This window comes from Lipotes vexillifer, unplaced genomic scaffold, assembly GCF_000442215.2.
Source record: "Lipotes vexillifer unplaced genomic scaffold, Lipotes_vexillifer_v1.1 scaffold1017, whole genome shotgun sequence".
In the NCBI taxonomy this organism is placed as follows: Eukaryota; Metazoa; Chordata; class Mammalia; order Artiodactyla; family Lipotidae; genus Lipotes; species Lipotes vexillifer.
Genome location: NW_006772141.1, coordinates 819,360 through 835,767, shown reverse-complemented (window position 1 = coordinate 835,767; position 16,408 = coordinate 819,360). Strand labels below are relative to the sequence as shown.

Here is a 16,408-nt window from a genome sequence, read left to right as displayed (position 1 = left end):
TTCTAAAACAAGCCAAAAAATTAGCCTACAAAACTCAAATGCAAATATATACCAACATTGGCCTAATTATTCATGGCAAAATGATACATAATATAAGTCAGATCTAACTAAGGCCAACCAGTTTGTTTACGTTCTATTTTTCAAAATGAGAGACAATGATTACTTACGTTCAATTAATTTTTGAATGACCTCGTGTCTCTGTTCTTGTTTACGATTATAACGTAGAAAAATGCATAGAGTTCGTGAAGCGGCCTTTTGGACAGGTAAGACATTCTTAAAGAAATAAGGAAGACAATTAAACCAGTCTAATAGTATATACTCTGAATAATTTGGCCCCATAAATCTATTTTAAGTTATTGACTACAAGTAAAAGCAGTATTGCCTACCTCTCAAATCACTGTGGAAGTGTCTTCATAATTTAATGTTACCATCACTCAGGCAAATCAACTCATCTACTATCACACTATAAAGTTGATGCAATTTGGCAGTCATTTCCAAATCATCCAGATTTGATTTATATTTGACTCTCATTTCCTTGCCACTTCATCTTAAGTGATATTCTCCCCAAATTCTATCTCAACCACCTCTGGACCTTGTCACTCATTTATTCAACAAACATTTGTTAGAACATACCCTGTGTCAGGTATCTCACCAAAGATGTGCAACTTCTAAAATATAAACTCAGAGATCCCATGACCAGGTATATGTCAGATCCCTCTGGCTCAGTTCTGCGTCTTCCACCTCAATGCCATTCTTGGAGGTCCCCGGTCCATGACACAGATAAAGCTTAGAACCCAAGGGACAACATACCAATTACTCTTACCAGTGTTTTAAACTCCTTTGTCCTTTGAATTTCTGTCACACCACTGGGCAGAACCTTAATTCTAAATGAATTCAACCTTTCATCTTTACTGGATTTGGGTTCAAACGATGTATTAGAGAAAAATCTCTCAATCAGATATACTGTATCCAGTATAAATTCATGTTCACCATCTTGACTTACATATAAATATTATAACAATCAATTCTTGACGATTCAGACGATTATACTAGGATCCTTGAAATTCAAGTAGGAAAAACTATACATTGCTCAGAGAGTACTGCTTGCTACCTCCTCTCATAAATATTTTTTTAATCTTACTTTTAAATCAATGTTACTTTTTTTTTTAAAGATGTTGGGGATAGGAGTTTATTAATTTATTAATTTATCTTTGCTGTGTTGGGTCTTCATTTCTGTGCGAGGGCTTTCTCTAGTTGTGGCAAGCGGGGGCCACTCTTCATTGCGGTGCATGGGCCTCTCACTATCGCGGCCTCCCTTGTTGTGGAGCACAGGCTCCAGACGCACAGGCTCAGTAGTTGTGGCTCACAGGCCTAGTTGCTCCGCGGCATGTGGGATCCTCCCAGACCAGGGCTCGAACCCATGTCCCCTGCATTAGCAGGCAAATTCTCAACCGCTGCGCCACCAGGGAAGCCCCTCCTCTCATATTTTATACAAGTTATTTCCATTCTATTGAGTACCATTTCATGTGGTGCTTTTAATCGAATATAAAAAAAGAATATTCACTATGAGTTAGAACAGAAAATTTAAGAAATGTATATAAACAGAAATATCAGTGGAATTACGGAAAATGAATTTTAGATAAATGAACTAAATAAAAGGATGTTACTCTTTTCTTTCATTTTGTGTATACTAATAGAATTTCAAATGCATAAACACTAGTCATTTGAAATAAAAATAGTTTAAAATACGTATATTTTATACCTCACAGTATAAGGTAATGTCTTTTGGGCCAGAAATCAAAGATAAAGGTAATTATATCAAAACAAGTAAAAGCCAGTTTAAAGTTGTGACCACTTAAGCATGCGAATAATGACTGCAATTGATTAAAACACTATTTAATATAAAATGATGAGTCTAAAAGAAAGAGACAAAACCAAAAACTAAATTCATTCATCATCATTGGAAGTGGCTACTGCACCACTTCAGAGTTTTCCTAACTCCGAAAATTGATAATTAGAGGGAAAGAATAAGAATTTACCCTCTCTTTACATTAGGAAACATATTTTAGGGTAAATAAATTACCCAAGTAGACGTAAAAAAAAGGCATTTCTCCTGAGAAGAATGCCATCAACAATGTAGAAGAAAAGACAGAAGTTAAAAAATAATTTTTCTGCAAGTTATAATGAAATAACTGATCAGGCAAGGATCATCATTGGATGCTAAAACTAATGGGTAAAAGCTTGGTGGAAAACTGGGTGTTCCGAGTGTTGAAGTGTCAGCTTCAGATTGTGACACAGATCACAAGAGAGAAAACACAATTTTGCAGTAGACTAACAGAGCTGTCCCCACCTGCACAACCACTCCTAGCTCACTTACGGAGGGACAGCCGTCCAGACACAATGCAACATAAAATACACAGCAGCATTTATGAAGTATTCTTGCCAAAAACGTTTAACCTAAGACTCGGCAAGCCCTCATCAAACCTCCAGTTTAGAAGAAATATGGAGAAGAGATAAACAAGTTAATCCATGAAGACATTCTACAGAACAACTGACTAAGTCTCTTCCTCAATTCAATGTCATGAAAAAGTGGGGAAGGGCGAAGAGGGAATCTGTTCTGGATTAAAAGAGAATTAAGAGATGTAACCACCTAAGGCAATGTATAGATCTTACTTGGATCCTATACGGAATAAAACAACTGTCGCACATATTTGGGGCATAATTGGTAAATTTTAATATGAACTTTAGATGATATTAAAGATAACTGTTCATTTTGTCATATGTAATAATTGTATCATGATTATATAGGGCAGTATCCTTTTTTAGGGATGAATACTGAAATGTTTAGAGATAAAAATACAATGATATCTATAATTTAAATTTTTCAGCACAATGAAATAGAAAATATGTCAGAATGTTAACAACTGTTAAACCTAGGTGATGGGTGTGTGAGGGTTCATTATAGTATTTTCTCTGCCTTTCTGCGTTTTAAATTTTTTTCATAACAAAAGCAGGAAAAAATGTTAGTTTCTGTCATTCCTCTACTCAAAACCTTCCAAAGCCTTCCCCTGTATCACAGAATACAATCTACGCTCTACATCATGGCCTTCAAGCACCTGTGTGTTGTGGGCCCAGCGACCTCTCCAGCCTCATCTCTCACTAACGACCGCCACACGGGCTTCCTTGCTGCTCCTCACACAACCAAGCACACCCCGTATCACACCTTTGCATCCACTCTTCCCTTTGTGGGGACCACCTGTCCTTCAGACCTCCACATGGTCACTCCCTTACTTGGTCCAAGCCTCTGCACAAAGCATATCTGATCAGAGACGGCTTTTTCCTGACCACTATATTCACAATACCATCCTACGACCCTCCATCACTTTCTTCCCCTCTACCCTGGTTTTGAGTTCCTCCTTGTACTTTTCATCCCTGGTGTACGATGTATGTATTATATGTGTTTGTTTTCTGTCTCTAATAGAATTTAAAGTTCTATGAGAACAGGTCCTTTGTCTTTTCATTCACTACTGTGTTCCTAGCATCCAGAATAGTACTCAGCATGTAGTAAGTGCTCAATAAACTTTGTTAAATGAATGAATATTATGACCATTAGATACAGAACTAAAAATATAATCTTTTCTCCAGGGAATATTGAAACAGAATATAAGTGTCTTTTTTGATCATGGAAAATGTTATAGTGAATCACATATTTCCTTTTAAGTGTGGAATTACCTCCTTGTAAAAGAAAACATAAAGCAGATCCCTCAGGCTTGAAAGTATTTTGTTCACACTATGTTATAAATCATTTCTCTTTCCTGATAAGGGAAAGTACAAATATGGAATAATTATGTATTCTTAGCTTTCTAAACACAAAGACACCTACTAAGTAATCAGGTTGAGACAAGATCAAGACCACCTGTTAATATATTTATTTTATTTTACTATTTATCACTTCCCACATGACCACCATGTAAGAATGCAAGGTCCTTTAGAGAAGGATTCTGTCTGTCTTATTCACTCCTATATCCCCAGCTCTTAGAACAGTGCCTGACACAGCAGAGACTCAAATAACTAACTGCTGAATACAGTAATTAATAAATTCTGCTTGATTTCATGTGAAATTTTCTATGTGGTGCATTCATGCATTATCCTCTGAGAAGGAAGTTATTTTTGTCAATATCAATTTTTTTTAAGATTATTACATCTATAAAATAACCTTCAACCCCTAGACTTTGCTTTGATACATGAAACAAACTTCATGTAGAGGTGTTAGGTCATAAGATATTTGCCTTTTTTCTTTCTTTTTTAGTTAAGTTGTAAATGACACCAATAATGTCATTGTTTTCCCTCTTTGAAGCTAAACCTGATTTTGGGTTTTTGAGATGGCTACTAGATTTCGTTATCTCACTTTTTTTGAGAACAATAAGAATTCAAAGTACTTTTTTAATAGTTTCTAAAACATATACATTATGTAGAACTTTTTTATACTTCAAAAAATGGTAGTAGGATGTCATATTCAATGTATAGTGAACTGAGGGTTAAACAATCCTCTCTGGAAATTTTAAGGAAAAAGGTAGACAACTTACTCTATGGGGAAATTTGAGTACAAGTCTTTTTTTTTCCCCCCTACTTTGACTCTAATTTTGAGGTTATCCATAGTAAGGCATCCATGTTTTTTGTACACATTTTATTTGTAACAAGTCACTGTTCAGGTACTATAAAAGAAAAAGAAACCAAACTAGTATTAAGGGGCTTAAGGGATACCCTTAAGGTAACAAGGCACAGCTGAGGTCATGAGACATGAACGGTGTACATGAGAGCAAAAGGCACTTTGCGGTTGAGATCACTGACTCCTGCCAACCTCTCCCTTGAGAAGAATGGTATCAAGCTTGCAGTGCATGTGTTTACACTCTCCCTGTGCATCCCTCTCTCCAGCTAGGCAGAAGCTGATGAAAAGGAGAACCGGTGGGGAAGCAAAGGTAACACCCCTCCAGGCAGAAGGGCATGAACTGAGTTTGTCATTCTATTTCAAGAATGTGGATAATTTGGTTAATTCCAAAACAGGAGCAAGTTCAAGAGAAAATCAGATAACAGGTATTGGGCTCACATTTGTCATCACGATTGTGAACATTCTTTGCAAGAAACGATAATAAATCTGATCACTTGATATGATGTGCGGCAGACAGGCGTATTTCTGGAGCAGCTTCTCGTGAGTTCTCCACTTTAAAGAGGCTGCAGCTCGCTGCTCAGCAGCTGTGAGAGCTGGAATCAAGTCAGGGAGAGATGATAACTAAAGGAGAAAACACATCAAGAGAATCAAAGATAATTAAAGAAATCAGTTTCAGCACTCAGCCAAATTATTCAGTCTTACAATACACTGGGGAGGGGGAACTGTTAATCTTTTCGGAAATTAGGAGGCATCTTAGTTGTCACAGGGAGGTAAATATTTAGTAAAATCAAATACTTTAAAAAAATCTATAAATAAAATGTATGATTACTGGAAACAAAATTTTGAAAGAGACTGGGATTCACAACCCTTCTAAAGTAAAATGTATTCTATTTCACTGTCAGCAAACTTTGACCTTCTAAATTCCTACCCTTCTGTCCTCAATAGTTGCTATTCTTTGCAGTAATAATAAATGCTAATAAGAACTGAAAATATGAATGTAAACTCCAAGGACAATAAATAACGATTGTGGTAATGTAAGAATGGTAGAGGACAAATGTAAAATAGATAGCTAGTAGGAAGAGCTGCATCTCACGGGGAGATCAGCTCCGTGCTTTGTGACCACCTACAGGGGTGGGATAGGGAGGGTGGGAGGGAGACGCAAGAGGGAGGGGATATGGGGATACATGTATATGTATAGCTGATTCACTTTGTTAAACAGCAGAAACTAACACACTATTGTAAAGCAATTATACTCCAATAAAGATGTTTAAAAAAAAAAGGGAATGGTAGAGGAAATTCAAGCTGTTCAAACTCTAGCAGACATTTACTGAGCACCTACTATGTGGCAAGCACTCTTTTAAATGTTTTTCATACACTCTTCTGTTGATTCCTCACAACTCTGCAGAGTAAGGTAGGCCATATAATGTCCAGAAACTTTTTTGATACATGGGATTTACCTTATTTTCTTGAACACTGCTTTCTCCACCAGTAGACATAAGTTCCAGGATTTCTGGAAGATGATCTATGAGAGCATCTAGTACCTTTTAACAGAGATATTGATCACTCTTCTTGTGATGGCTGTTTTTCTAATCTTAGATTAATTAACATGCCAATTTCTACACAGAAATAGTATGAGTTACCAAACAGCATTTTGGGGGTTTCTATTTTCTTGCTCTTCTTGCTTCAAAGTCTTAGAAACAAAATTAGCTACCTTGACCAAACTACCTTTGAAAAGAGATTAGTATGTCTGCCTCTTGATAATATTCAAATCGTCTAGATCTGAGACAGCCTGACAACATGCTCAAAACTGCCTCCCAACTTTTGAAAAGCAGTTTAAGTCAGACGACACCGTCAGTGATGTCTAATGCTGAGGAGTTGAGATTTGGCAAGCTAGCAGTCATTTGGGTAAATAGGATATAGTAGATAAAGCATCAAAATAAAGTATTCCAAAGCCTCCACAAGTATACTCCCCAAACAATGCTAAGAGAAATAAAAAGATATAAAATGTGATATAACATATGATCATAATTGTGTAAAATTTTAAAAACTTTATATAGAAAAAAATGGAAAATGAAAAAATATAAGACAATAGAAACAGTGATCAGAACTAAAAGTATTCTTTTGTCTGTCTACTTTTTGGCCTTTCCAAAATTTTCCGTAACAAACAAATATACATGTATATTTTAAAACCTACTATTTTTAAAAGATATTCCCAATTTCTAGTCTATGATACAGTGGCATATCGACTTGAAGCTTCTGGGGCTAGTCAGCTATTAGAATTCATGCAATTCCCAAGAAGCAGGAAAATAAAAGAAAAAAGGCATTGATATATTCAAACTTAATATAACAGAAGTAAAAAGCAAAGAGTAAGAATATATTACCTCCAATGATTCATCTTGTAATAATGTTATTAGTTCTTTATGTATTAAATACACTCCAGAATTCAGAAGTTTAGAAACCTAGAATGGAGCAATAAAGTCTCTCAGATTTGAGACTACTAGACATATAAAGGTTATAAAAACAATTTTAAAAACAGTAATCCCTGTTAGATTTTCTTCTAAAATGAGACTTGTTTACAACACAACTGTAAAATTAGATTTCTAGAAAAATGACTTGCATACGTAAGCTTTTCAGTCTGCTTCCTAACACGCTGGAGTGTGTGAACATATGAGGGTCGGGAGGGTAGAAGAATGGATTTATCAGTCATAACTTCTCTCTCACAAGCACTAATAAGCTCACGGATGCCTGTAGTTCATATTTTAAAGTCTTAGAGCAGCCAACAGGGTCTTTCAAGGGAGCCCAGCCATGGGAGCGTTCATCTTGGTTCAGAGCTCCCAGAGGGGGCAAATTCTACTGAAAGCCAGTAGCCACATAGGGATAGAGAAAACTCCTAAGCAAGCAAAACTTGGAAGACTTTTCCCATCAAAGACTTCAATCAGCAAGAGAGGAGTTGGGAGTTGGGAAAATCTAGACTAAACCAACTCCTCTGTGAACTGTTTTTTGTTTTTCTCCTCTAGACAAGCAACAGTAAAAATCTGCAATGGTAGATTCACCAGTTTCTACTTCACCTTTAAGTTTTTGGTGTTTTTTTCCCCACATACTGGGATTCTGAGTAAGGTTTTACTTGAAAAAGGGGTTCCTAGACAAAGAAGGTGTTTTAAAAGTCTGTGCTCTACAGGGTTGTTTTTGACTTTTTGAAAGTATTTTCAAAATATTATTTTTCTGAAAAACAAGAATAAACTCAGAACATACTAATTATCAGAATCCAACAATAACACTGTTAAGGAAATTTAAATCCACCAGTGGAATTTCATTATTTAAAAGGACAAACCTAGACTAACCATTCATTTATGGAGTCAAGTATCATCTTAACCTACCTACATGGTATGACTGTAAGAATACAGAAATTAGCCACCCAGCAAATAGCTGAATCAATGATTTCCAAACTCACTTCTACTGGTGAAATATTTTTGTGTACATATTTCAATTTTTTTCCCTATGGTGGTAACACATTATGTCCACTTATAGTGGACATAAATAAAATGAAATATTAAAGGTATGAGATAAAAATAAACATAAATAGAAACTCTCGTATTGCATAAATATTGCTTTCTCAGACTCTAATCTCATGCAATCATCTCTGGAGACCACCAATCTAGACAAATACAAGCGTGCATGGTAACCATGCCTAAATACCCACTTAATACATATTAGAGACAAGTAGTTCACTCAGCCAGCCAGTGCCCTCTGCCCTATCTCCTCCTCCAAAAGCATATTCCTATATGCATATTTACAAAGATGACTTAATTGTTCAACACTGAATTATTTTAATTAATTATACCATTTAAAGGGAATATTTTCTGGACTTTGCACAATGAACATTCATTTCATTCACACCAGAAAAAAAAAAGTTATTCAAAAGAAGCAAAGCCTATCATTCAATAGCCAAGAGTCTTAAGTAACATTTCTAATGCTGCTATGGATATCCTGCACACTTTCAGCTAATCTGACAATGCTCTGAACACAGTGCAAGGAAGGGAATGAAATATTCTCACTGAGAATAAGAATATTTATTAAACCTCTCATAAAAGAAGGAAATATTTTATTAACCCACACAGATATTTTTATGTGACAGTCCTAAAGTCGACAAGTTATAGGTTATACATGTTTACTGCAATTATAGCAACATGTACTTACTGCAATCACTCGAGAAACATGCCCTAAATTTCAATCTCAAGGGTTAAGAAGTTAATTATATTCATCATAAAGTTTAAATTCACTTTTGCTCTTACAATATGGAGAGTTGTTGTAACAGCTGAATCTAAAAGCTGTGTTCACGAAACATGATCCATTTGCAGTAAAAACCATAAATTTAAATAATCTATCTCTCAATTTTGCATTTGTACTCAAGTTCTTAAGTTTAGGTGTAAAGCTAAATATAAACATTATAAAGCATATAAAAACTGATTTTACTTCCAGATCTGTAACAGCCACATTCATACCACAACGTCTGGCTTAAAGTAAGGATTTACTAGAGATATACTGAACGAATGGATTAATACCTGTTAAACGAATATGACGTATTTATGTAAATGAATTCTGTGTAACATTCTAAACAGAATTACGGGAATTTTTCAATATTTAGGACTAGAATATGAGAGCGATATGGAGCCTGTATCTTCTAATAAATCTGTAAACAGATGTGTACAAAATATCAAAAAATCATATACTACATGTCGGTAGAATTAACAACAAATGTAAAGTGGTATCACTTTTTCAGACTTACTTCATAAAAGCAAATAGCAATAGTGTATCTGACTGGTACTTCAGGGTCATGACAAAGGCAGAAGAATGTAGAATAGAGATCCATGTGGAAATTTTTAGGATCAACAAAAACAATCATGGCCTGGTGGAGGTGGGAGGGAGAAGATGAGTGGGAAGGAGAGAAAAACATGCATCAACACCTCTTATTATAATCATGTCACTTAAACTGAATCATGTCCTCTGAATCATAATTTAGTTATAAACCATATTTGGAAGATCCAAATACATGCATATAATTCTAACATATATACTTACACAGAGATAAATATAAATTAACCAATACACACCAGACATAATGTGAAGCAGCAAGTGTCAAATATGGCATTATTTTCAAATGCAATCTATTCACGTTTTTAAGTTAAAATTAAATCGTTTAGCCAATACAAATGTATAATTTATTACCGGAAAGTTATAAGCACAGTTCTTCCGTACTGAGATATATTTCTTCTCCTGCTCTAAGATTTGGGGTGGAATCTGGTTTTCATTGTGTCCATTTTCCTGTTGCAAACCCAATGTACAAAGTTTCTTATAAAACTCCAAAAATCTCAAGTGTTGATCTGGAGTAAATATTCCTAAAACAAACGCAAAACCTTTACTCAACATTTTAATTGAAAACAATAATTAAAAAGGGAAAAGCAAAGAGCAATAAAAATAATTGGAGCCAAATATTTAAATAAATGGTTGAAAATCATAAATAAAAGCAACAATGAGAAAAAGAAAAAGAAATCTAATGGTTCTTCACCTTATTTTAATTTTAATAATATTTTCATTTTAATTTTGATAGTATAAAACTATGCAACACAGGAATTACACCTGCATTAATTTCTGCAGCATGTACCATTGTATATACCACTAATGAATCACTACAATAATAATATGGCAGCCATTATTGCTATTTACTTATGGTAAATATTCTAAAGTTGCCTACAGAAAAGACATGCACATATGTCTGCAGAGAAGGAGCTTAAAAATGGAATCTGAGAGAATTCCCTGGCGGTCCAGTGGTTAAGACTTGGCACTTGCACTGCCGTGGGCCCAGGTTCAATCCCTGGTCGGGAAACTAAGATCCCAGAAGCGGTAAGGCGCAGCCACAAAAAAAAAAAAAAAAAAAAGGAATCTGAAAGACGGTGAAGTAAGCTAAAAATAATTTTGATCAATGGAATGGACTGGTTCCACATTCATATACTGTCTTAGGAAGCTAGTAACTCAACATATATTGCAATAATTTTTTTCAACAGTCTATTAAAAGTCCACAATCTGCACAAAAATGTTTTTCTATGCTAGATAGTTATAATTTAATTAATGCTTACATTATTTTAGTAAGCTAAGAACTGAGTAGTAGGTTCAGAATGCCAAGAGTTACAGGTATTATTCTGCATTCTAAGCTGAACTTCTCATGTGATATATTAATTATTCTACAAAAAGGTAATAAGAGTATACTTACTATGCACAATAGTTAATATACCTGAGCTTCTATTATCACATACCAACTAATACATAAAGATAAAATGTTCAGAAATTTAAAAGGCTATGCCTACTTCACTCTGCCATTTTTTTTTTTTTTAAATAAGTTTATTTTATTTATTTTTGGCTGCATTGGGTCTTCATTGCTGTGTGCGGGCTTTCTCTAGCTGTAGTGAGCAGGGGCTACTCTTCACTGTGGTGCACAGTCTTCTCATTGCAGTGTCTTCTCTTGTTGCGGAGCAGGGATTCTAGGTGTGCAGGCTTCAGTATTTGTGGCACACGGGCTCAGCAGTTGTGGCTCGCGGGCTCTAGAGCACAGATTCAGTAGTTGTGGCGAATGGGCTTAGTTGCTCTGTGGCATGTGGGATCTTCCCGGACCAGGGCTCGCACCCGTGTCGCCTGCGTTAGTAGGCAGATTCTTAACCACTATGTCACCAGGGAAGCCCCTGCGATTGTTCTTTCATATAGGTTCTACTAGTGAAAAAGTCATTTCTAACTGTGTTCTAAATTATGCTATCAAAATTCTAAGATCTCTTAAGATTTTACACACTTAAAGGGTAGGCTTTACAACTGAAGAGCTAAAGTTTAGTGGCTAAGGTAAAAGAAAAGGGAAAATTTATCTATAATCTTGACATTTTTAGGACATATCATACCATACAGTCCATGGCATAGTTTTCCTAAATGGAAAGATAAGGAAATAAGAATTGATTCATCTGCTTTGAAAGATTTTTCACAAAACGATTTCACTAAGGGAAGTATAGTTTGACTTCTGTCATCTGAAAAACAAGAATAAAACATAGTTTAGATCCAGTTGCCCACACTGCACATGTGGAAATTAATGCATATACACAAATTCCAGAAAGAAAAATGAGACTATGTTAGTCTCAGAGTAACAGAAAATATCTGAAAACAATGATGGTGGAGGGGTGACATAAAGAATAGGTGAGAGATAAGTGGGAAACATCAAAAACTTTTATGCCAGGCTAAGGGGTTTGGACTTGACACCACAGGCCACAGGGAATAAACTATAGAGTGACTACATATTAAAAAGCTAAGATGATTGAGGTTTTGAGTCTGAATAACTATAAGAATGCTAATACTACTAGTATAAATAGATGAGTAGCAGGAATTCTCTTCTGCATACATCTCACACCATGCTGCATTTTGTCATTTCATTTTTGATCGAAAGTAAGTTAGCTTATATTACATTCTGTATAATGAATTCCTTTGCTTTTACTTCCTATTATACAACTCTTTTTTAAAAAGTGAATTCATTCTTTGAGTATGCCTGCTTAGGTCATAAGTTTCTGATATTAACAATACTTAAGTTTTGATTCCAAACGCTCCCTGAATTTCCCACAGTTCTCTTAAACTTTCAGAAATAAATCACTACTTTATTAAGGGTCTGACAATACAAAGCAAAACCCTGTAACAGTTTTATTGGTATTACTATTATTACTGTTATTGTTATCATCACATTTCAGTACCATATCTACTGTTTTTACTAAATAACATTCATTCAACATTTATTGAATTTCTCAGACAACAAGCATTAACAGAAGTAGAAAGATGAATAAAAAGTTCTCTTAACTTGAGAAACTCAGAACAGCAAAGAAGTCAAACACAAAAATTACCGTAAGACAATGTGATCACTATTTTAATAGTTAGTATAAGGCAGGAGTCTGCAAACTATTTTTGCAAATATTCTAGGCTTTGTAGTTTATCTGTCCCAAGTATTCAACTCTGTCACTTTGGCACAAAACAGCTACAGACAACACATAAACAAATGGGAATGGCTGTGTTCCAAAAAGCTCTATTTACAAAAACTGGTGGCAGCAGGATTTGGCCTAGAGGCCATAGTTTGCCAACCCCTGGTATAAAGGGATTTAGAAGATGTCAGAGAAGACACTGTTTTGAACTGGGCACTGAAAAGAAGCAGCTGGCTAGGAGAAAAATAGAGGGAAGGGTAAAAAAAGAGAACATGAAAAGGTTAGAGGTTGAAAGAATTTGGTATGCCAAGATAACGGCAAATGCGGCTAGAGCACCAGATCCCAGAGGAGTGGGAAAGAACGGGAAGAAATAAAGCCATGAACACAGGTTAGGACAGATCTGTGATAACCGAGTGAGGGGCAGGAAAAGCCCCAGATCAGAGATGATGCCCATGTTTCTACTTTGGATGCCTAAGGGTGCCCCATTATTAGGACAAAGAGATTCATTTGTTCACTTATCAGATACTGCTGTTTCTACTCCTCTGGTTCATCCAATGGCCTAAATTATTATTCTGTAACATCCATACATCATAATTGTCCACATTGCAATAATCTTTAAGAGGGTCTCCTAGTTCAGTTAAAATATTATTAATCCAAAGTAATCCTACAGGGGCTTCCCTAGTGGCACAGCGGTTAAGAATCCGCCTGCCAATGCAGGGGACACGGGTTCGAGCCCTGGTCCGGGAAGATCCCACATGCTGCGGAGCAACTAAGCCCATGCCCCACACTACTGAGCCTGTGCTCTAGAGCCCGTGAGCCACAACTACCGAGCCTGCGCTCCACAAGAGAAGCCACCGTAATGAGAAGCCTGCGCACCACAACAAAGAGTAGCCCCCCTGCTCTCTGCAACTAGAGAAAGCCCACACACAGCAATGAAGACCCAATGCAGCCAAAAGTAAAATAAATTTAAAAACAAAAACAAAGGAATCCTACAATTACACAATAGTGTTTTGCACCTGAGTACTTGACATTTGCCCTTCCAAATTTCACCCTAACACAATAGTTAATTTGCACTGAACTAATGTCTAACATTGGTTAAGAATCTAGTCACACACTCAGTAGAGCAACTAATTTAATTGTCTTTGTGATTTGATTTGCACAACACTAAGAAACACCTCCTTACCCATTCCCACCCAAATATCCCATCCCAGATTTTTCCTCTTGTGGCCATGAGATTTCCAGCATTAAAATATTAAGTAGCGGAAGCTAATTTAGATATTGCTTTAGTCAAGATCTGTCCTAGGGTCAATTAGTTGAGCAAGTTAAAAACGAATTACCAACCCAAATTCTTAGCCCTACATACTAGTCAGTTAAATGTTGACGAAAGGAAAGAGAAGGGTAGGAAATATTCAACACCACCAGGTGCCAGGAGGGGAAAAGTGGCAGCAGAGAAGGCACCAAAAGAGAAAGAATCATAACAGAGAGAGAAGGAGGGAAGTCTAACATTTATCATGAAAGTTAACATAAGAAACTCCATCCTGCAGCTACCTTTACTCCTTACTAGTGGTATAAAACATGGAAAAACATGCTTTCAGAAGCAAAGATGTGTCCACGTGAAGATTTACCTGTATCAAATATGTCGAGCAGATTAACCAAAGTTTCAAAAGCTGCAAGCCGCACACTGCTGCCTTCATCCCTAGAAAGTTCTATTAATTCAGGGAGCACCACACTTTTTGTAAGTTCTGTCCTGCACAATAAGCAATAGAAGAAAATAAATCAAACCAATACATTTTTATCAAGAACTTACTAAGAACAAGTCACTGAGCTAAGTGTTACAGAAAATAGGAAAAATCATAAAGATATGGCTCCTGCTGTCTGGAAGCTTGCAGTCTGGCTGGGAAAGCATGATAGTATGAATACAAGAAACATCGATAGCAATTGCATATTTACTTATGCAACTTATGGTAGTTGCTCAATATACTCACTAAGTGAATGTATTGTTCTGACAACTAACATGGTTGAACAATAAGATTGAAAAAATGTTTATTAGCCACTTGTACTTCTTCTTTATAAAGTATATGTTCATTTTCTTTGCCCATTTGCCATATGATAAAAGTTGAGGGGAAATAAGGCACATTATGGGGGACTTACATGTATGATACAAATATTTTCCCTTTTTCATTAGTTCCTCTTAGCAAACTGGATGATAGGTAATTTTTTTCAGGAAGTGGGTGTAGATCACATATTGCCTAAAGAATATCTTTCTCTTCCCTCACATGTGAATTCTGCCCCAGCCAGACGCATATGGAATAGAAGTCTAAGGATCTAAAGATCCTAATATCTGTACAAGTCCAGTTTTATCAGTCTAGATGCTAGTAACTAAAACCTAACCCTTTCATGATGTCAAAAGGGGGTAAAATACAGGGTCAGGAATAACAAGATGAACAAAACAAGCAAGCTTGCCCAGAGAGCCATCCAGGAATTCTGGGGTCTGGCTGTGTGATACAAATCTACCCCGCTGCTGGCTATGATTTGGAGTCATCTGATGGTAGCTGTCTGCTTCAGCTTAAATACTGATGATGATTCTGAGTTCTCTGGTCAGCCAGGAGAGCAAAATCAATTCAAGGAACCCTCTCCTTTGTGCCTTCTCCACTGACCTGTTCTAAGGAGACTGGGTCTGAAGAAACACTGGGGACCTACTCATCTCCAGCTCTCTTTTCACAAGGCAAGTTGCCTCTAGAGTTCTGCCTTGGCCCTCCCCTACACGCTCCCCCTTCATCAACAGACTTCCAATCTGACAAAAGACAAAAATACGGGCAGAGGACAAGAACCAACCATCAATCCCATTATATCTGAATTTTACAATCTGCGTCTGACAAAGGCACTCATGGGTCTGCTTTTTGTGACTGTATATTAGTTTGTATTTGACATACTGTATATATCCTTTTGTGTCTGATTTATTTCTCTTAACACACTGATTTTGAGATTCATCCATGATATAATATCACATGTATCAGTACTTCATTCCTTTTTATTGCTGAATAGTATTCCATTGTACGGACATGCCACATTTTATTTTTCCATTCACCTGTGGATAGACATTTGGATTGTTCCGGTTTTAGGTAAAACAAATAAAGCTGCTATAAACTTGTGTATATAAAACAATTCTTGTTGTTGACATATATTTTCACTTCTCTTGGGTAAATACTTTATAGTAGAATAGCTGGGTCATATGGAAGATATACGTTTAACTGTTAAGTAAATGCCAATCAGTTTTCCAAAGTGGGTTCCACCATTTTACACTTCCACTAGCAGTGTATTAGAGCTCCAGCTGTTCCAAATCCTCATCAATATTTGATTCTGACAGGCTTTTTACACTACACATTCTAGTTAGTGTGTAGTAGTATCTCACTGTGGTTTTAATTTGCATTCCATTTATGACTAATGATGTTGAATACATTTTCATGTGCTTTTTGGTCATGTGTTATATCTTCCTTTATGACATATCTGTTCAAACATACTAATCATTTGTTAACTGGATTGTTTGTAAGAGTTCTGTATAGGGCTTCCCTGGTGGCGCAGTGGTTGAGAGTCCGCCTGCCGACGCAGGGGACACGGGTTCGTGCCCCAGTCCAGGAAGATCCCACATGCCGCGGAGCGGCTGGGCCTGTGAGTCATGGCCGCTGGGCCTGCGCGTCCGGAGCCTGTGTCCGCAACGGGAGAGGCCACAACAGTTAGAGGC

General features: G+C 36.4%; 1 protein-coding gene across 1 annotated transcript in view; it reads right to left on the bottom strand.

Moving 5' to 3' along the window:
- PPP4R4 (protein phosphatase 4 regulatory subunit 4) overlaps positions 1-16,408 on the bottom strand; it is a 122,552-nt gene that overhangs the window by 29,037 nt on the left and 77,107 nt on the right. Inside the window, exons 8-15 of the mRNA XM_007447313.1 lie at positions 14,292-14,413; positions 11,611-11,733; positions 9,896-10,065; positions 9,456-9,575; positions 7,051-7,128; positions 6,127-6,210; positions 5,108-5,290; positions 168-273 (exon numbers count right to left, since the gene is read on the bottom strand). Of these exons, the coding sequence (XP_007447375.1) occupies positions 168-273; positions 5,108-5,290; positions 6,127-6,210; positions 7,051-7,128; positions 9,456-9,575; positions 9,896-10,065; positions 11,611-11,733; positions 14,292-14,413 (986 nt within the window). The remainder of the gene's footprint in view (positions 1-167; positions 274-5,107; positions 5,291-6,126; positions 6,211-7,050; positions 7,129-9,455; positions 9,576-9,895; positions 10,066-11,610; positions 11,734-14,291; positions 14,414-16,408) is intronic.